Here is a 22,453-nt window from a genome sequence, read left to right on the forward strand (position 1 = left end):
AGTCTCTTAGATTGGCAGAGTCCAGGGATGGGGCCTTACTCAGAAGGAAGAGAATCCAGGCAGGAGCATCTGAAATCTCGAATATATAGGGGGTGTGTGTGTGTGTGTGTGTGTGTGAGTGTCTGTGTGTGTGTGTGTCTGTGTGGTCACAGACAGGCAAAACTGTGTGTAAGGACAGCAGGAGTTGGTATCAACACCAGGAATTTTCCCTTGTACTGTCTCGCTGTGGCCTCACCGCAAGTTTCTGGGTCAGGACAGAAAGATGGAAGGTGTATTTGAGACCAAAGAGCATCTCCCAGAGTGACATACTGATTGGTGGGTTCTCCTGGGATGCAGGAGTTGGGAGGCAAAAGGACTCGGAAGTCTCCTCCTCCTGGTATCCCCCCCTGATCTCAGGCAGCCCCTCACCAAACACTGAAGAATCCTTATTGTCACTGCTCATGGCTTGCCCTTCCCCGCAAGGAGAAGGAGCTCCAAAGGAGCCAGATTTTCTCCAGAGAAGCAGTAGATACAAGTAAAGTTGAATGATGAAGAGGGAGACACAGAGGGGTCTTTTGGGGGGAAACAAAACATTTCAGGGACAGGGATTCTCCAGGTCCTTTTTAAAAATTATTTTAGGGGCGCCTGGGTGGCTCAGTCGTTAAGCGTCTGCCTTCAGCTCAGGTCATGATCCCAGGGTCCTGGGATCAAGCCCCGCATCAGGCTCCCTGCTCGGCGGGAAGCCTGCTTCTCTCTCTCCCACTCCTCCTGCTTGTGTTCCCTCTCTCACTGTGTCTCTCTCTCTGTTAAATAAATAAAATCTTAAAAAAAATAAAAATAAAAATAAAAAAATAAAAATAAAAATTATTGGGGCGCCTGGGTGGCTCAGTTGGTTGGGCGACTGCCTTCGGCTCAGGTCATGATCCTGGAGTCCCTGGATCGAGTCCCGCATCGGGCTCCCTGCTCGGCGGGGAGTCTGCTTCTCCCTCTGACCCTCCCCCCTCTCATGCTCTCTCTCTCATTCTCTCTCTCAAATAAATAAATAAAATCTTTAAAAAAAATAAAAAAATAAAAAAATAAAAATAAAAATTATTTTAATCCCAGTATAGTTAGCAGTGTTACATTAGTTTCTGGTGTAAAATATAGTGATTCAGTAATTCCATACATCACCCAGTGCTCATCATCTCTAGGGACTTTGATGGCAAAACGTAGGATCCTCGGAGACAGAAAAGGAAGCTCTGAACTTGTATCTTGCATAAAAACAGATTTCTTAGGCATCATATTAGCTTCAAATATAGTAGGAAGGGTATAAAGGAGGGTAGTTCTGTTAGCTCCCGAAGTTCACTACCACCTCTTCTGAGCAGGGTGGGTCTGAGCAGTAATAAAATGGGAGAGCAGAAGAAATAAGAAATGAGGACAGTAGGATCCCCCAATTCAGACCAAGCAGGATGAAACTCAGCTGCTTCTTCTAATATGATCAAGTTACTGTTCCAATGTTAATGGCAGCATAAAGAGAAGGGAAAAGGAAAAGAAATTCTTAAGGCAAAAGAGTGGAGCTGACAGATTAATAGCAGGGATTGGGAGAAGCCTTCCATTTATAGAAATGAAAACAGACATTTAGGAAAATATCCTCCATTAGGGGGGCTCCAGGGATGAGAGTGTGGCTGGGGAAAGCCCTGGATAATTCTTCCTCCAATGCATCCCCATGCCCTGGCCATATTTTGAGAGCTTAGAAATGGACAAACGTCAGGCAAGGTGTTTCCATTTCCTCAGCAGAGACCCTGCACAGCCCATCCGACTTGCAGGGCTTCCTTTGTCTTTTCACTCTCCTGCTAAAATGTCAAAGCCTTCGCGGTCTTGGCTTCTAGTATTTGTGACTGCAGGCATTTCTACTTGCGGCCAAGACTCACTCTCTTCTCCGAGTCTGACAACTTGAGTCGCCCTGAGCCAAGCATCTGGTCCTTCGAAGATTCCCATTCTCTGGGCCTTCTCTGGGTCTACTTCCCTGAGTAATCAGGCAGCTTCCTCTTGCCCCCCACAAATGGGGTCTCCCTCCAATATACTGCATCCTCTCATCCACTCGATGAGAATGACTCCCAGCTGTGTGTTTCTAATTGAACTTTTCTCCTGAACTCAGTCTGAGAGTGCCTTCCTCCCTCAGTCTTCCTCATAAGTATCTAGCACCACTATTCACTGTCTCACGCCTCCTATTCAATCCAACTGCAAAGCCCTACTTGTCCTCTCTCTCAAATATATTGTTGACCTACACACATCTGTCTTTCCATCTCCATGGCCACAAAATCCAAAGTCACCCTCATACCACCAGAGCCCTCTGGTGTCCTCATGTGTCTCTGTGGTTCCCTTCCCTCCCTCCTACAACCTGTTCTCCATAGAAGCCTTCTACAAATCCATTCACAGACAGATGCTGAGTCCGTTCTCCACCTTGTTTACCACCGTATCCCCATCACCCTCAACAGTGCCCAGAACATTAGAAGGTGCTCAACAAATAATTAAGAAGTAACTGCTGGATGTCTATATATCTAGATTTCTCACCCATGCCTAAATCATAATAGGTCCAAAGCTAAAACATTTTCTCCGTTTCAACTCTTAAATATTTCCATTTTCTAGCCACCTAGACATGAAACCTCAGGAGTCTTTTACTCCTGACACATGCATTCAATGTTACTAAATCACGAAAGATTTTACTTCCACAATTTTTTTTCTCACATCCATATCCTTCCTTTCAATTATCACTGCCTCCACTTACCAACTAATCATAACAGTGATTAATTGAGCCTAATTGAGCCTTCTGTGTGTATTCTAAAGCACCAGTTTCTAAACTGCAGCTCATTAAAAAAACCTTTTCTTTTAAATGTAGAACACCTCACCCTGGCATTCAAGGCTCTTCAAACCTCATCTTCCATCTTACTCCTACACATCCCTAAGTTCTAATCAAATAGGACTATTCATTGTTCATCTGGACAGGTTTGATCCTTCCCCTCCCCCCATAGCTTTTCATTCCCAATTATAAGTGTCAGGCACATAACAGCTCAATAAACTTTGTGAAAAACCTTCTTGTTGAAATCCTGCTCATCCTAAATGGTTCATCTTAAACGCCACTTTCTTCATGAGATTTCCTTAGCTGCTTTCATCCAGAGGTCTTTTTTTCCCCCTCTTCTTCCTAGTCCTTATGGCACTTCAACCTTCCACTGCCGTGTATCATGTCATTCGTAAATCTCTCAGTTCTCTGCTGGGCTGAAAGCGGGAACAATGGTTCTTCCTTTGCCTTTGTATCTGCTGTTGTATGGAACAGGATGCCCTGCGCATGGCAGATAGCCAATCAATGTCTGTCGACTTAAACTTCTGTAATTCAACTCTGGGATTCCACTTTTTACTTCTCTACAGATTCTTTCCTTGTTAAAGAAAAAAGAATTATTTCCCCATTATCAGATTTGTCAGATCCCAATTATTTAATGCTGATGGCTGAGTGAATGAGACCCAGAACAAATGTCTCTCCCCAAACTGCCAAAAGAAATGTCAAACTAGTTCTTGCTTTTATAGCCTTCAATCAAGGAGCAAAAGCATATGGTCAGGGGTTATAAAAATAAGAAAGGTTTACAAAAATAACAAAATATCTGACCTAACGCAAATGCTGAGCTTTGCACAGAGAGGAGCAGGTACTCTTTGGAGTAGGTCATTAGGCCACAGCACCTGGGATTCCTCTGTAAAAACAAAGTACATCCAGGACCACCTTTATTCTCAGGGGTGTGGGCAGAGGAAGGAATACAACCACCCAGAGTGCCTACTATTATGCATTATTATTGTTGTTGTTATATTAGGTTCAGATTCAGGAGATCAGTCTCCTGAGGTATTTGTAAAATGAAATAGCAGATCATGTTGCTGGGGTAGGGGGACAATGCTAAGATGTGTCCCAAGGGCTTTGCTAGGCTCTATCTGAGTAAGGCTGAGGGAGAGGAGTCCTGTGAGTTTTACCATGGATTTGGGGGTGGGGGGGCTGGCACAATCAACTCTGACATCTGAGGGAGGAGGAGGCATTTCCAAAGGAGCCACTGGAAACAGAACTTTAGGCGAGGGGCCTCCCAGCTTCTCTATCTCCTGCCCTCAAAAGACTGTCCCACTAGCTACCCGGGAGAACCACCTAGGTGTTCCTTCCCATTTTCAGACTGACCTTTCTAACTCCAATCTCAAAGGTCCCTCTTCACTTCTTCCCATGCAACCCAAAGGATGTGTAGTCTAGGAAGGCACAGACTACTTTCATCAATAAATCAATTTATTTAAAAGAATATGTTACAATTAATTACACTAAGTGACATTACCAAACAATTTTAGAGTGGTTAGCTCTAGAACAAGGAATGAAGAAACACTGTTAGCCATTATGTGTCTGTGTATTTTCTCTTCACATTTCTTAAATCACAAATAAAAAATACAAGATACTGCAGTGAAAATACAATTAGAATTTCTCAAATAAATTAAAAGTATGCATGGCCTGGGGAAAACTGAAGCCCAGCTCACTGGCTTAAAAGGGGGGCATGATATAAAACTGGTGTCCAATTTAGCAATTGGCCAAGTGCCTTCAGCCCACAGCACTCCCCTCTTTGCTCCTACCCTTCCCCAGAACCCTAAGCATTCCCCACACTTGAGATTATTGCTGAGGAGTGAGCTGCTATCCTGGTATGAGTGAGGCCTGGCATGACGTGCTCAGGGCTAGGGGGAAGGGCAGGCAAGAGGTGGAACTGGAAGACAGGAGTTGAAGAAGCAAACCCACTGCCTCTCTTCTCTTCTGAGTATCAACAGTGTTGTCCTCCCTTCAAAAGGAAGCTAATGGGACACAATCAATCTGGTGAGGGAACCTAGCAGTATGCTGGGCTCCAACAGCCAAATGGTCTCTATGCTGAACTGATCCAGCCAGAGAGCACAATAGTCCCTCCAGGTCTGGAGACCTGAGTCAACCAGGATGCAGTCTCCTCAAGGAAACCTGCCTCTTAGGAGCCAGGCTGTAAGGTGGCAAATTCTGAGAGGAGAGAGAGGTGTCCCCTCCTGTCAATGCCCTGTACTGCTGCTCCAAGCACCAGGTTTGGAGCTACAAGAGGGGATAACCAAAGCTACCGGCCTGGGTGATGACAGGATGAAACTAGACAGGCCAGGCCTAGGAGCTGCCCTGAGCACACACCTGGGCTGAGCTTAGGCTGAGGGCAAGGGGAGGGCAGGAAAATGGAAGAGTAGAATAAAAATATAAAGAGCAGAGAGCCCAAAGCATGGCCCAAGGAAACCTTTCTGCAGGGACAGGTTTCTCAGGGCCTGCATTTTCTCCTGATCTGTACAAAACTCTGAGCTTTTACCAAAGAGGATAGAAACTGAGTAAAAGAGGGAAGGACAACAGGAGATCAGGAAGATCCTGCTGGCTCTGCTGGGGCAAAGCAGAGGGGAGGGGGAGCCCCTCCATTTCCCAGAGACAAACTGCAAAAGAAGACTGGGCAGAAGGCTCCCTGGGCACAACCCAGGACTAAGAAAGACAGCAGGGATTGGGGAGAGGAAGTATAGAGCAAGGGGGGAAAGGAGTGTCACACTAACACTGCTTCATGCAAAAAAGAGCTTGATCCTATGGAGCCACAGTGACCTCTGCCCTGGTCCAGGAGGCCTGCTGTGGGAGGAAGAGGGGAAGGTGCCGTCCTCCAGGGGCTCCCTCCTTCCCGCTCCTTGCTATAACTGGGTGCTTTGTTAGTGGTACAGCCACAAGTAGGGGCTGTTCCTAAATAGATTCTGCCCACAGGCCAATACCCACGGGGCCCTCGCCCAGTCTCCAAAGCACCAAGTGAATGAATGCTCTGCCACAAAGGGACCAGAGCAGCATCCACCCACTCCAAGGGGCCTCCATCCTACGGGCATCCCCCACGTCTCACATCTCACAACGGGAGGTCAATATTTGGGATAGTGCACGGACTCCAGATTTGTTCATTCCTCTCCCACTCTGAGGGAATACAGGCAAACTGCTGCTATGTTTACAGTTTGAACAAAGCTGGCGCCAAAAGCCTCTTTAGCATTTTGGAGCGGGGAATCAGCATATCTTCTTTCTAGGGTCCTTTGGCTCATTATTAAATTCATTTAAGCCAAAAGAAGATAATCCTGTATCAAAGCTTTCAAACCAGGGATCACTCTCTGTAACATTAAACATTCAGCATCCCTACATTCTGTATTCTATGATTCCACCTAGATTTGAAGAAGGGGAGGGAAGACAGGTGTCCTGTATGATCCCACACTGTCCTGGGGCAAGCAGCTGCCAGGATTACAGGGTGAGAGAGAAAGAAAAGTGGCCTCACGACGATCTGCAAAAACAAGTTACCAAAAAAACTTCAAACCACCCCACCACTGTTCAGTAGAGTGACTAAACCAAGTATGGCTGCCTCCCAGTTAGACAAAGCAAAAGATGCCACCCAATGGAGGTTTTTGTTTAGAAGGTAGAGAAGGGAAAAAGAAAAGAAGGCTCACAGACGTGTTCCAGTTGCACCGGAGCCCAACCTCGAGCTCCCAGTGCAGTATCTCTAGAGCCTGGCACTGAGAGTGTTGCCCCACCTGGTCAGCCCAGCCCCCAGGTCCTGGGATACAGCTCTCAGGATTCAAAAGCTCAAACTGCAAGGTGAAATGAGGAGCTCTTTGAGGGACAAAAAGGTTTTTCTTCAGTCTCCTTTTCATTAAAAATTGAGATCCAACTCAAATCAACCATATTCCTACTGGTCCTTCCTGGGTCCTCGGCTGGCTTGGATGGGCACTGGTTTGGTTGGCACAGACCACTGACTCATTCCAAGTTTCCCTAAGGCCTTGGGGATACTGTCAGGTCCCTCCCCAACAAGGCTCTTTAAGGAAGTCACGGAGAATGTAATTGGTTATGGGTGGTTATTGGTCAGGAATGGATAGGGAAAAGCTTAGGTACTTAGGGCATTTCTTCCTTCTTTTCCCCTAAGTCCAATCTTTGTGCCTAAAGGTATTGGCTTTAACTCTGGTCCCTAGTACTCTGCCTGCTTCAGAAACGGCAGGGAAATGGGAAATTACAACCACGAAGTGTTTCAGGTTCCTGTGGCATCAAGCTCCTGAGCTGACCCTCCCCTCCATTCTAGGTCAGTGGAGGGTGAGCATTCAAGGGGCCCTCGGGAAGTGAGAAGGAGATGTGGATGGAATGTGGCTAGAAAGCCATGAGTGGAAGAGAGAGATGGACCAGGAAAGTTGTCTTGGAATCAAAGACCACACCAAGTCTTTAGACTCTCCCTGCAGATCTGCAAGCCTTGCTACCCTTCAGAAACACACCTCTTTCTCCTCCCCAGCAGCCTCCGTGGAAGATAAAGAAACTATGCTCCTTGCTCCTCAGACTCTACAGCAACCCATGAGCCAGAATCTTCACTCAATACAAAAAAAGGGGGGAAAAAACCCAAGCAGGTTGTAAACTTTTCGAGTCCTTCATGAGGAGAGGTATTTTCCTGGTAAAATATTTTTTTTTCCTTTTTAAAGTTTGTTTCAAAATAAAGAGAGCAAGAGAGAAGTCATGAATTCTAGTGAAAGGTGTGTAAAAACACAAGCTAAAAAAGGTACTGCCATCAATATGAAATTTAAAAAGAAATATATATATGTATATACGTGCAGCTAATTTGTGTATATATAATTTTTACATACATACATATATATGTCTGAACAGTGCAAATGGATGGAGTTCATAGTTCCAGTTTTAAAAATATAGTACAAGGAGAGTCTGTTGGTATGAGGCCCAGGTGAAAGGACAAAGATACCTTTGGCGCATTGTTGGGCTTATTTTCCTGTCTTAACTCAGCTGACTCCTGGTGCTGACCAATCTGTCATTCTCTACCAGCTCAATTCCAGAGACATGAAATTCAGAGGGATTATTAATAGTATTTAGTTTAGGGCTTTTGAACATAATGACTTTTTTCCTTTTTCTCTTCTTTTGTGTTAATGGTTACTCTGTCTGACACAGGAGACGAAAGGGGTGAGAGGATGAGGGTGAGGAGGAGGGGTGAGGAAAGGCTAGGTGGCCACATCCCTCTGCTGTGACCGCGCCATCTGGAAAATGTTCTGAAAGGGAAACAGAGAACAGTCACTGGGAAGCCTGAGGTGTCTGCATCTCCTCCCACCTGGTGGCCACCCTCAGACAGAAACAGAAAAATATATGGCTAGATGACTCCATCTGATTGGCCTCCACCTCTGCTATAACTTCCCACCTAGAAGCACAGCCTTTTAGACCCAGAAAGGAGCTTAGATATTAGTTATCTGGTTCAGCTTTCCCATTTTATAGATAAGAAAAGACAAGAAACCTGAGATCTAGGGAGGCTCATTTGCCCAACGTTGCAGGGAGGAAAAAAGCTGGGACAAAATCCTGATCTGATTCTCAGAGCCCAATGTTCTTTCTACTATACCAAGATTATAAATTTTTATAATCCTGACTTTACCTTCTGAACTTCAGAAACATTGTCTTTGAGAATCAGTAGCAAATTATTCAGAATCTTCCAAATTCTGCTCCAGCACTGGCAAATATGGACAGCAGTAAAACAGGAGCAGAACCCTTCCCACACATATGCATTCTTGGTTCGCCCAGACAGGTTCTGTCACGACTTGTCTAGTCAGAACAGCTAAAACTGAGGACAGCTGCCCTTTTGGGTCAGGAACAACATAGGCAGTGATTTGATTAAAAAACAAAAACAAAACCACAGCAGAGGAGGGACCATGAAGTCATGGGAGATGGAATAGCCTACAGCCAATGGCTACACACAGACAAAAGCAGGGCTTCTTTTGCACAGTCTATTCAGCCTCCAAAGGCTGGAAGAATAACCTCTCTAGAAGAATAAACAGTCTCTAACTAATATTCCTATGAAGACTGAGATGGAGGTGAAGGTCCCAGGTATTTGGCCACAGGCCTATCACTTCAAACAAACAAACAGATAAAAAAGTCAATTCAAGATTGTTTAGAATTACCTCTTTTCTCCACTTGAGCTCACAGAACACCCTTTCGAAGCATTCATGCATATAATTAAACTGAAAAACAAAAACAAAATAGCAACACTGACTTCTCAAGATCAGGCACCACAGGGCCATGCCTTTGAACTCCTGCCCTGTTACCCCACCTCCCAAACTTGCTCAACCTAGAGAAAAACCCTGACAAGCACCACAAAACAAAACAAAACAAACAAACAAATAAACAAACAAACAAAACCCAGGCCTGGTTCATCTACTTTTCTCTGGCTCCTTCTAGTGGTAGTTGTGAGTCAAACGGGATGTGAAACTGCCAATCCTAGTCAGTCCTCCAGGAAAGACAGGAAGATAACCTGGGGCTCTAGGGTTCAAAAAACAACTGCTACCTCTATAGCTCTCCCCATTTATGCATTCAGCTTGAGAACTTCAAATCCAATCTACTTTCCCCAAGACAGTTTCCCTGTCTACCACTCACGTATGGTGTGAAGATTTTAACCCATCGAGGCTTCTTCTCTCCTCGGGCATATTCAAAGCAGAAGGCCATTCCTTCTTCATCTGTATCCCATCGCTGCATCTCGTCCCATTCAAACGCTATTACCTGGTTCTAAACAACCGAGAACAAGAGCGTTAAGTCCGAGAATGCTGGGGAGCTTAGCTAGGATGGTTCTGAAGCAGACAGCAGAAGTGAAATGAGTGAGATGTCTGCATCATTTTAAAGAAAAGACTTTGACAGAAGAGTAAGAGTCAGTGTGAGGAGCCAGGAAGGTAAGGATTAGTGTGGATCCAGTGCCAATTTACCTACCCCATCAAAATAGCTTTGATTTCATCTCCCCTCCCAACAGGAACTAAACCCCAGCAAGTGAGTGAGCAATTGTGTCCCTAGTGCTCCCAGCCCCAGCCCCATGGCGAACTGTCACCTCCAGCTGTCCTTCTTCAGTGCAGGCATGCAGTTTAAAGTGCATGATGCTAATGGCTGTGATGACGTGTCCCTTCCTCCTGGAGTCACAGGCACAGTGGGGGAAGATGATTTCATTGTAGCCCTCACAAGTCCTTAGCATGTTGAGGTACTAAAAAAAAAGGAAGGCAAAAACAGTGTTACTGTAGTATTAAACCACCATGAAGAGAACTCTCACCCAGCAACCTGAAGACCATGCTCTGGTCTCACACCCAGCCCTAAGAAGAGCCAGGACTCCGAGCAGATCCTTTGCTCCACTTCCAGCTTCTACCTTCGTACTTCCAACCCCATCTCCTTTCTCTACCCCGTAAGTACACAATGGAGCCAAAAGAGGCGCTCTGTGTAGAGGGGGACTCACAATGCCATTAAGTCTGCCTCTCCTTTCACTTGCCTCTGGGATGGGAATCAAACCGATCTGCATGATTAAGGAAAGGGAGCTCATGTCTCCTCCCAAATCAAAAGTTATAAGGATCTCTGTGAGGAGGAGTAAGCTACCCCACATCTCATACTCATAACATGTTTAAGCTGAAAGAGACTGCTAAAGGTAGGCCCAGAGTCTCCCACAGGAGACTTGCTTAAGGTCACAGGTGGAACAGTCAAGATTAGAAGCCAGGTTTAATTTCTTGGCCACTGGTCCTTTCTCTATTGCCGCTAGTCCCCAGATCAGTGTCACCACCCCCTGGTGTCCAGTACCTATACCTCCTTAAAAAGCACGTGGACCAAACTGAGTGGCATATACAACCCTCAGAGGTACAGTGCTACAGGACTGATTCAGAAAGGACTCCAACTTAGCTCTTTGTCCTTTCCCCTCTACAATGAAAACTGGCCTCTCTTTCACTCAACTCACTATTTTGAGTTAAGAGGGGAGAGTAAAAGAAGAGTGGGAAGGAAAATAGAACAGAAATAGGGAAAAGATGATTTAAAAAAAAAGAGATGCATGTACTCTGACCCAGTTTCCTCTCAGGGACTGACTAGGAAATAAGCAAAGAGCCTTGAGTCCCCACACACAGGAGAACAGAGCACACTGGGGACATGCAGGGAGTGCTGGAAGGAAGACAAAGGCACAGCACACTAGCTGATCTACACTAGATGGGCAGGGAGACTGAACACACTGCAGAGTCGCCTTCTGCCTAAAAAGAGACAAACGGACCTAGGCACAAAAAGGACCCTGGGCAACCTGTAGCTCTGGTACCAATGAACGGCACCAAGACCATTGCTACTGCCCAGAGACTGTCTAGGAAGACCTAAAGGTCCACAGAAAAAAATCACACCACATGCTCCCTTCCCTACTTTGTATTTACTTCTGTTTAGGTATAATGGCAACTTCGAAGGGGAAAATTATAAAATGACAGCAAGAACACAGCGACAGGAAGTACCACAATACCTGATTTGTGTCATTTTTCTTTTCTCATTTCTCCTTCCTTTTATCACCCTACTCCATCCCCCTATCTCATCATCCTTCCTGTACTAGGGATAAAAGTAGATACTGCTTGGCCCTGCCATTAGCACTATGAGCAAAAAGATATCTCTGGGCACTAAACTTTGGTAGACAGGACAGGCAGTGCCATGGAATAAAACTCTTCTGGCGTTATAAGCAGAAACAAAGGTTGGGACAGGAAGCAAGTACAAAGAGTGGTCAAGAGCCTGGGCCCAGACTACCCTTGGCTTGAGTCCTGGCTCCATCACTTCCTATGTCACCTTGGGCAAGGTACTTGCACTCTAGCAAATTACTAAATCCCAGGAGCCTTAGTTTCCTCTCCTGTGAAAAGGGAAATAGTAATAGCACCTACATCACACAGTTACTTGTGACCATTCAAGTATTTAGCATAGTACTTAGTACATAATTAGGTATTCAATAAATGATAGCTTAAAAAAATAATTTTAAAGGCTCCATTATCCTTAGCCAGAGGGCTAAACTATTTTCTCTCTCAGGAATGCCCTGTGAAATGATGTATATGAATATTATTCTTAAAAACTCCAGGGGAGGGGCGCCTGGGTGGCTCAGTCGGTTAAGCTACTGCCTTTGGCTCAGGTCATGATCAGCGGGAAACCTGCTTCTCCCTCTCCCTCCGCCTGCCGCTCCCCCTGCTTGTACTCTCCTGCTCTCTCTCTGTCAAATAAAGTCTTTAAAAAAAAACAAAACTCTGGGGGGAAAAAGCATGTGCGTGAGACAGATGAAACATGAACAGCAGTGGAAGGTTGCTGAAACTGGGTAATGAGTACATGGGGGCTAAATGTACTATTCTTCCAACTTCTTTGGAATATTTGAATATTTGAAATATTCTACAATAAAATATTAAAGGGAAAAGAAGAGTGCCCTGCAAGCAGGCCTGCAAGCGCTCAATCCACGGCATCCTCCTAACACAGTCATGGGAAAGTCTGCATGCTCAGTAAGCAGCAAATTCTGCTCAAAGGTGCTTAGGACCTCTGCAAATGCTGGAAGGTGTCACGCAGCCTTGGGACTGGTTCTGCTCACATTCTTTACCAAAAGAGCCTTACATATAACACATATGCTGAGATTTCTCCTCTTTGAGAGGCACCACTATTATTTTAAAAATATTTCTGCCATATTCCTAATAGGGAGCTTTATTTTATTTCTTAAAAAGAGAAACATGTAGACAAAGGGAGGGATTAGGAAAAGCCATCAGACGAGGCATGGAGCTATGCATACCCTGACCTCTCTCTGTGACCTTGTATGAATTACTCTGCCTGGGGGCTTCCCCTCTGCCATCTGGGAATAAAGGCCAATGCGGCCAGCTTCTGTCCCTGCTACAGGGAAAAACACATGCTCTGAAGCCAGACAGAAATAGGTTCAAATTTTAGTTCCACTTCTGACAAGCTAAGTGATATTAAGTCAGAATCTTCATCTCTCAGACTCTACTTCTCCACACCCCTGCACAGTTATTGTAAGGAGGAAATGAGAATGTGCATATTGTGCCTAGAGCAGTACCAGGCACACTCTATGTGCCCCTCTCTCTCACCTTTGAGTCAAAATGCTGATTTATCCCTCCATATTCAAGAATGTAGTTCTTGAAAGCAAAGGACCTTTAGGGGACTTTCTAATGGCATTAAGTTCTAAACATAGCCTGAATGGAAACTAAGGGCACCTGTGGCCTTGGTATGACGACAGAGGTAAAATTTCATATGGGAAATGTAAGGTTTTCAGATTCTCAGGTCAGGTAGTATTTCTCAGCTTTAGGCAAATCTCTACACTCCTAGATTTGCACAAAGTATAAAGATATGAGCTGTCCTCTGTATTTGGAAAACAAGGGAACTTACGATGTTTAAGAATTTTGGAGTATTTTGTCAAGAGTCTACGTGATAGCTGGCAATCCAAATATTCCCATTTTATAGAAAAGAAACTAAAACTGAGAAGTTGTTGAAGGTCTCACCGTGATTTGGCAACTAATAGTAGTGATTTGGCCTAATGTTGGGCCTATCAACCATATTAAGTTGCTATCAAGACACATGGGATCAGAAGGGCCCATCTGAGTGGGAAGTTTCAATGAATTGAACCTGACCACTGGGTAGACTAATGTCTTTGAACACTAATACTTGAATACATGAAATTACACTTGAACAAAATTCATGCTTTTCAACCTTTGGTGGGATTTTATTTAAAATCTAATTGCAATATTATAGGGCTAGTACTTACTTGTGGCACTAGGTTTTCAAGACAACAGAATTCCATAAACGTTTAAGCATATCTTATACTCAATTCCAATGATCCAAGGGGGAAAAATCAACTGTACTCGAGGTTTGTTGTTGTTGTTGTTGTTTAAGATTCATTTATTTATTTGAGAGAGAGAGAGAGAGTGTGCACAGGTGAGTGGGGGGGGGGGGGCCAGAAGGGGAGGGAGTGAGAGTCCTAAGCAGAGGCACCCATGCAGGCCTCGATCTCATGACCCTGAGATCACGACCTGAGCTGAAATCAAGAGTTAGATGCTTAACCGACTGTGCCACCCAATCACCCCTGTATTCAAGTTCTTAACTGAGTGATTACAAGATACAAATTTGAGTCTAAAAGTAATTTTGTAATAGATTACCAAGCTTGTTAAATTCAGATCTTTTATATTTTGCCATAGGACAACCCAAACCTATTTAAATATTTTTAGTACCTTCTACTGTGCCTGGCACACACTTGGTAATCCACAAATATTTGTTGTCGAATGCACAAATGGAAGATAGTGTGTCTGGAGTACTACATGTACAAAGAAACAATATGTATTCCATACTGAAATTATCAGAAGCCCTTATGAAAGTACTTTGATTTGTTCTTTGGCAAAGGCAAAGAAGTATTTCAGAGGCTGATAGTCCTTTAGTAGTTGGTCCTTTTCACCAAAAAGATGCAGATGTGTTGGTCAGAATCACGCATTAGTATAAAGAAGACGATGCCATGATCTTAAAGAACAGGTGGAAATTGAGTTGGTTTTTTTTTTTTTTAAGGTTTTATTTTTTTGAGAGAGAGAGCAGGGGGAGGGTCAGAGGGAGAGGGAGAAGCAGACTCCCCACTGAGCATGGAGCCCGACAACACGGCGGAGGTGGGGGGGCCCTCAACCCCAGGACCCCAAGACCAGGACCTGAGCGGAAATCAGATGCTCAACCAACTGAGCCACCCAGGTGCCCCAAAATCGAGTTTTAAAATCCTGTCTCTCACATAGTAAAATTCCCTTTACCAAAATTCTGCCAAGAATTAATTCTGTTTAAAAGATTTTTGTGTTGTCTATTTTAGCCTGTTGGCTATGCAGAACATTGGTAAATGGTTCCCTGATCTCTGGCAGTTTTCTAAGACAAACAGATTTATTACTTTTTGTCATTTAAGCGATAAAATAACTATCCCAGCTAGATAAAAGATTATGGGCTGAGTTTAATGGCTGACTTGTTTGTATTCTTATTCCAACCCAATTAGTTTAGAAAGATAATATTCCCTCATAAAAAAGTGCACACACAGAGGGTACAAAAGAAATTCAGTGATCAGCATCATCACCAATGCAATAACTGTCTTGTGTGAAATCATGAAAAACTGTAATTGGAAAACTTTCAACTATATGTGAATTTGCCAAGAAAGAAATTTTAAAATGCTATGAATGAAATTTTATGTAAGCATTCTTTACAAATTTTACTTTTGACAATTTCCATCCCTGTGTTTATGGCAGGTACAAACTGAAAACTCATTTTAAAACATTTAAGGAATATTGTAGGCAGCCGCTCTCCAACAGAACTTTCTGTGATGATGAAAATGTTCTGTATCTGAGCTGTCCAACATGGTAGGTATTAGCCATATGTGGCCACTCAACTTGAAATGAGGCTAGTGCACCTGAGGAATCGAATTTTAAATTTTATTTAATTTAAGTGAGTTTAATATTAAATTTAAATAGCTACATGACGCGAGCAGCTATTGAATCAAACAGCACAGCTCTAAGATAGCACACTAACCAAAGGCACCACTGAGCATATATGTTTTAAGCAACTGCAGAGAAGGAAGTTATAAAAACAAATAATTTTGCAATTGCTAAATCACAAATAAAATAATTTTTTTTCCAAACATTTGAGAGAGAGAGAGAGAGCAGGAGTGTGCGGGGCAGGGGAAATGGGCAGAGGGAGAGGAAGAGAGACAATCTCAAGCAGACTCCCTGCTGAGTGCGGAGCCCTACACAGGGCTTGATCTCATGACCCTGAGATCACGACCTGAGCCAAAATAAAATAATTTCTAATGTTAAAAATCTAAATATCAACTCTTCGAGAACTGATATTTACATATTAAATGTTCTCCACATCTTTTGTTTTAGAACTTTTTATCAAAAAAGAATACTGTTTATTGTCAATAATAAAGTTAAATACCCACATGTAGCAAAATATCCTCTTATATGCTAAATGGAGGAACATAATGGGCATTACATGAAGGCCTATATCCCCCTCCTTTTTTTTAAAATTAATTAAGCCACTGACCAGTTGTAACATCTTTCAAAAATGACTGGAACAACATGTTTAAGAGATTAGAAGAGGTGTTTTATAAAGAGATTATGGGGACATAAACCTACCATGACCATTTTCCTTTGTTCATACAGCTTCTGTAATTGGTAGGACTTTTCCTCTGCTTTGATATAACCTTTTTTCACATCATCAACAGCCTGTCACCAAAACAAGGGCAGAGAAGAAAGGAACATCAAATTCATTATCAAGCATATTCTTGATAAAAATAAAGAGATACAGATTCCTTTTCAGAACAACTCTTATCCATCTGGACCATCATCATCATCACCAGTGAACTCTGCCACAAGGATATATTTATTGGAATAAGTAGCATTTAAAGAGTGCCCAATATGTGCTCAAGAATTGTTCTAGGCACATGAGGGATCTTGTTTCTCCTGTTAAGAGATTTAAATTCCAGTTAATTTATACAGGTTGAAGCTATTAGAGAACACTGAAAAATACTATATAATTGTTAAAGATAACAATGAGGTAGCAAAGATGTATGGTACAGATAGTAAGTGATACACAGTAAGAACAGCAGAGTTTTTTGCTAATTATAGTTATCAGGGAAAACTTGGTTGGACCCCAAAGGTTAGGCTGAACAGAAAAAACTACAAGTGGAAGTCAGGAAACAGGAATGCATCTGAGCTTAAATACATTCGGGAGACAGATCTGCCTGATTTAAAGAAAGGGTACGTGTCAGGGGACAACAAAATATAATGCTGGATGGGTAAGTTAACAGATTATGAAGGATCCCAGAAAACAGGCACAGAAATTTAGACTTAAGGACAGCACTAAGGACTACTGGAGCTAAAATAAGCAATAAAAATTTGTGTTATTTTTAAAAGACAGACTGATTTGTATATGAGTGCCAAATGAACCAAGCTACAGAGAGAATGAAATAAGGGAGACTGATGATGTTATGGTGCTTTAAGCATGAAGTGAAACAAGATTGTAAAACTAGGGTGGTAACAACTGGAAGACAGGAAGTGATAAATCTGGGATCGTACATGGACAAAAACCCCCAAAAGGACCTGATACAGGCATGAAGGTATCTAGGTATAATATGCTTATTCTCAACTACTCCTGGTTCAGCTATACGAAATATGCGTCCCCTTCCCAACCTCAGTCTATCCCAAGAAAAACTTTAAAAATCTAATAGAAGGGAAAATTCATCTCTGGGAGAGAAAAAAAAAAGGAAGGAAAAGAACAAACAGAATCACTTGTCCAGGGTATTCAGAATCCAATCTCAGTGATTTGCTACAAGGTCGACTTTTGTAGGCACCAGGCTGGGGCCACTTGAACCTTTACCAGAAGACTGCTGATTTCTTTAAGGTAAAAATCATTCCCCATAGCCTTTTAAGAGAAAATATTTACATAACATAATGAGTTCAGAGTTGAAGTCAATAAACCATTTCAACTTCTAGCTCTGTCACCTAGCAAAGTACGCTTGAGTATGGGTATGGTTATGGTACATAGTGGGAATGCCGGAGGAAATGGAGCTAGAGTCTCATCTTCTATAGGGGGAAATTAAGAGATACTGCTTGAATCTGAAAATTCAAGTAGGAGCAATATAACCAAGTCATAACAGAGACATGGAAGTAAATATAAAACAAAACAAACAACAAACAAAAGCTAAAGGGGGTGAAAATGGTTGTCTGGGGGAGCGGAGATAAAGATAAGTGGAATAATTAATACTTTTCCTAATACCTGTGTAGAACTATTTGATGCTTTAAACTCTATGTATGTGTAATTTTGAAGAAAAGTTTTTTAATAAGTACATAGCCATATGCTCATTTCCTGTTGTTTAAAAAAAACAATAATAAATTTATTCTTGGGGCACCTGGATGGCTCAGTCGTTAAGCATCTGCCTTCAGCTCAGGTCATGATTCCAAGGTCCTGGGATCGAGCCCCGCACCAGGCTCCCTGCTCTGCAGGAAGCCTGCTTCTCCCTCTCCCACTCCCCCTGCTTGTGTTCCCTCTCTCGCTGTGTCCCTCTCTGTCAAATAAATAAATAAAATCTTTAAAAATAAATAAATAAATAAATAAATAAATTTATTCTTAACTCCAGGACATCTTTACTTCTTAAACTTATTTATCTTCTGTTAAATAGGATAGAACATTTTATTTTATTTTTTTAAAGATTTTATTTTTAAGTAATTTCTACATCCAACATGGGGCTCGAACTCACAACCCGAATATCAAGAGTTGCATCTTTTACTGACTGAGCCAACCAGTTGCCCCATGATAGAACATTTTAAAAATGTAACTTAACTAAGATCCAGGAGGCAAAGCAATTTATCCAAGGAATTCACACTGGATTGTCAAATTACATACTACATATAAGCAGAAAAAGAAATCAGGCCTTTCCAGGAAGATCACTTCACCTACCTGATGAAAAAAGTAGGTAACAGCAAGGTCATTGTCATTTAAGAGGATTTCTTCTTCGGTGGTAAAAAGCCACTTTCGAATGGTTAGGCAGGTGCCTGGCACAGCTGATGTGTAATTCTGGACGTAGAGTTTATGAGGAAATTCATTAGGTGCCAGCTTACGTACTGAAGAGAAGGCAAAAAAAAAGAAAGAAAGAAAGCTAAAGTGAAAAGATATGTAAGGAATTTCCTCAGCACAAACTGTGTAAAACAGATTAAGAATGGCAGGCTATCCTTAACCAGAACATTGGCTTAGAACCATCAAGTAGCTCTGCTATGGGACCACAAAATAACCATTTCTCTAGCCAAATCTATCCCTTCTAACTATGACTATGGCCAATCGAGCCTCAAACTGACGGAAATCTATCACTTGTAATGACGCGCCCTTGAACTAACATGTTGACTGTGCAGACAGCATCTATTCCAAAGTCAATTAAAATATCTTATCCATTATCTGGTAAGTTACAGCAATGTCCACTGAACATCATTAATGCAAGCCTCTCCTCTTACCCACCCAGCTCTGGTGCATTCAGTCTCTCATGTGGCAATTCTCAATGAACTGCTTCTACTGTTAAGAGCTGAAAGGCTCTCCCCACTCCCTACCCCCAACTCTAAGACATTCATCAAAGTGAAAAGTATCTTCTCAGTAATGTTTCTTCCTCTTCCTAACAAGGCACAGCAGGATAAAATACTATTGTGTTTAATTTCTACGTTACTTTTCTTTGGAAAGGCTCAGAGTTTTCTTCTCTTGATGTTTACTTGACTTTGTAACACTGCAAAAAGAAAGATTTAATATTTCCCATTTTATTTGTTAACTAAAGCTTAGAAAAAAGGGGTAAGATTAGAATCCAAGTACCGTGGTTCTCTAGCAATCCTCTGTAACATTTATATCTGCTCATTAGACCATAGGGAGTTGGGAAGATGAAGAGTAATATGGAGATGGCTGCTTCAGGGGGAATCAACCTTGTTATACCTTGACCAGGGATGGCAAGGTGACCCAAACCTACCAAACTCTCCCCCTTTCTGGATGAGGAGGGTGGGATCAATCAATATCTGTCATTTCTGGCCTTAGCCCCATATATATATGATGTAGAAAAGACCCATAAACTATAGGAAATCTATGTCATTAACAGCAAGCACTCGGACTTCCTCCCCTTTGTGATCTCAGTGCAACCAATGTGACCAGCATCCCTAGCTTTTATAAAATAACATATGAGAAACTTCCTGTCACCATGCAATAAAATTTCCTAGAAAGAGAATATGGAAAATTAAATACATGCACTAAAGCAAAGGTTTTTAAGAAATGTATCTCTTTTCTAACTCCTGAAAATAAAAAGGTATTCTTAATTATCTACAAAAAGCATAAAAGTACACTAAAACAAGTTGTGGCTAAATGGAATATCCTTCTTTTGGCTATTTCATTGGAATATATTAATTTTGAAACTCTGATTTTAAAAAACGTCATGAAGTTATCAGTGCTAGGTATAAGTATGTTATACTTACAAAAGAGGAAAAAGGATCTACAGTGATCAGACACCCTTTTGACTTGGGCTTAATAGGATCTGCCTAGTCTGCTTGTGGGAGACAGTCCTAATGAGTGGGATTTCCCCTTCTGCAAGCTCTTATTCTCCAGGCAAACAGTTTCAGTATGACAGCTTCTGGGAGCTTCAGTCTGATAGTATTAGAATAAAATACCCTCAAACAAAACTTAAATTAGCCGACTGGCACTTACCAAAGGAATGATTGATCACTTCAAATAAGGCAAAGTAATTCACCGTCGTACTGTCCATGCCAACCTTTGCTGCAATAGCCTATAGTGTAAACAGAATAGATTCATTTTAGAGTAACTAAATCAAACAATACTTTGGGAAAAGACAGGTGTGTGCATGTGCAAGGAGGGAAAGGGAGGAGTTTTGCTATCTTGGTTTCACATAAACTAAATTCATCATCTATAGCTATTCTTCTTTTTATGTATGTGTACATGCACTCATGCACACATATGTATGAAATAAAAGGGAAAAAATATACCTGCATTTGACCCAGTTATGATCTCTAAATATGATTTCCCCCTCCAATTCAAGCTGGTAATAATCTCTCCTTAAATATCATCTTTTCTCTCTGAAATATGATTTCATCCCACGAAGAAGGTCTTTTTTAACACCACTTATAAGTCATGTGCTTGATAAGAACAGATCTTAAGAAGAAAATAAATTCTTAAATATCCACTCTCACACATTTAACCTACATTTAATACAGGCTGTTAACAACAAAATCTGTATCTTTGGTTCTTGAGCTTAAAAGAGTTTGTCAATTTTGTTCATGCTTCAAAATTATTCTTATTTATTTTTTGGACGATCCATGCCTCAGCCTGGGGACCTCCATTTCCTAAGAATTATCACCATGAGTATCTATATGAAAAGAGTAAAATGTTGGGACAACAGTGGAATATTAAACAAGTATTAGGGGGACGCCTGGGTGGCTCAGTCAGTTAGGCGTCTGCCTTCAGCTCAGGTCATGATCCCAGGGTCATGGGAATGAGTCCCACATCAGGCTCCTTGCTCAGCAGGGAGCCTGCTTCTCCCTCTACCCGCCACTCCCCGTGCCTGGGCTCTCTCTCCTCTGACAAATAAATAAAATCTTTAAAAAACAAAACAAAACAAAAACAAGTATTAGTCCTTACTTTCTAGGAGCTCATATGACAACAAACAATTGAAAGACTCCACGTGCAAATAAATGAAAACTGAAATTACAAACAGAAGACAACAAAACTCAAAAAACACAAAATAGTACCACAATTCTTTTTCAAGATCAATCCTAATATAAATAAGGTATTAACTGAACAAGATAAAATTGTTAAATACTAGTGTCTCAGTAAACCAAATATAATTATATCCTTCTTCCCAGATCTATTCACATATCAAACAAACCTAAGTTCATCCCTGATGTGAGATAGAAACTGGAGATTATAAATGTTCTAAGTCACCATTCTACACTGTACTGAACAGAAACTGAAATGCTTTCAAGGTTTGGAAAATGGCTGGGGCGCCTGGGTGGCTCAGTCATTAAGCGTCTGCCTTCGGCTCAGGTCATGATTCCAGGGTCCTGGGATCGAGCCCCCGCATAAGGCTCCCTGCTCAGCGGGAGGCCTGCTTCTCTCTCTCCCACTCCCCCTGCTTGTGTTCCCTCTCTCACTGTCTCTCTGTCAAATAAATAAATAAAATCTTTAATTAAAAAAAAAAGGTTTGGAAAATGGCTTATAGCTACAAGTCTCAGGATGAGGAGAAAAGTGTCAAAAAAATAAATAAGTAATTGGCCTTGCTAGAGAAATACTGGGGGGGGGAAAAATACAAAACAAAACATCAGCAACTTGTAAAATTAACATGTTCCTTGCAATCACTGCACCATTTTGTAATTTCAGCAGTACCTCAAATTCTGCACATATCCTCTGCCATGGTATATAGTACATGAGTAAATGTATAGGGAACAGATTTGTTTCTTTGCTACAAAGGAAAAATAAATATTAATATCCAGAAACCTGTCTCCCTGAAAGTCTTGATCAAATCAGGATTAAAGATAAACAAAAAGGCCTAGGGTGCCTGGGTGGCTCAGTCGTTAAGCGTCTACCTTCAGTTCAGGTCATGATCCCAGGGTCCTAGGATCAGCAGGAAGCCTGTTTCTCCCTCTCCCACTCCCCCCGCTTGTGTTCCCTCTCTCGCTGTGTCTCTCTCTGTCAAATAAATAAATAAAATCTTAAAAAAAAAAAAAACCAAAATGAACTATTGGAACCTCATCAAGATAGAAAGTTTTTGCATAGCAAAGGAAACAGTTGACAAACCCAGAAGACAACCTAAAGAATGGGAGAAGACATTTGCAAATATCAGATAAAGGACTAGTATCCAAAATATAAAGAACTTATCAAACTCAAGCCCAAAAAACAAATAATCCAGTCAAGAAATGGGCAGAAGACATGAACAGACATTTCTCCAAAGAAGACATAGACATAGACAAAGAAGGCCAACAGACACATGAAAAAAATGCTCAACATTGCAAGGCATCAGGGAAATACAAATGAAAACCACAATGAGATACCACCTCACACCAGTCAGAATGGCTAAAATTAATGATG

At 42.0% G+C, this 22,453-nt stretch overlaps 1 protein-coding gene across 1 annotated transcript in view; it reads right to left on the minus strand.

The window, feature by feature from the left end:
- Positions 1-4,252: 4,252 nt before the first annotated feature.
- SNX27 (sorting nexin 27) overlaps positions 4,253-22,453 on the minus strand; it is a 63,992-nt gene continuing 45,791 nt past the window's right edge. Inside the window, exons 6-12 of the mRNA XM_032397027.1 lie at positions 20,060-20,138; positions 18,290-18,453; positions 15,967-16,056; positions 9,888-10,037; positions 9,446-9,574; positions 8,974-9,033; positions 4,253-8,076 (exon numbers count right to left, since the gene is read on the minus strand). Of these exons, the coding sequence (XP_032252918.1) occupies positions 8,029-8,076; positions 8,974-9,033; positions 9,446-9,574; positions 9,888-10,037; positions 15,967-16,056; positions 18,290-18,453; positions 20,060-20,138 (720 nt within the window). The 3' untranslated portion in view covers positions 4,253-8,028. The remainder of the gene's footprint in view (positions 8,077-8,973; positions 9,034-9,445; positions 9,575-9,887; positions 10,038-15,966; positions 16,057-18,289; positions 18,454-20,059; positions 20,139-22,453) is intronic.

This window comes from Phoca vitulina, unplaced genomic scaffold, assembly GCF_004348235.1.
Source record: "Phoca vitulina isolate PV1807 unplaced genomic scaffold, GSC_HSeal_1.0 scaffold96, whole genome shotgun sequence".
Classification (NCBI taxonomy): Eukaryota; Metazoa; Chordata; class Mammalia; order Carnivora; family Phocidae; genus Phoca; species Phoca vitulina.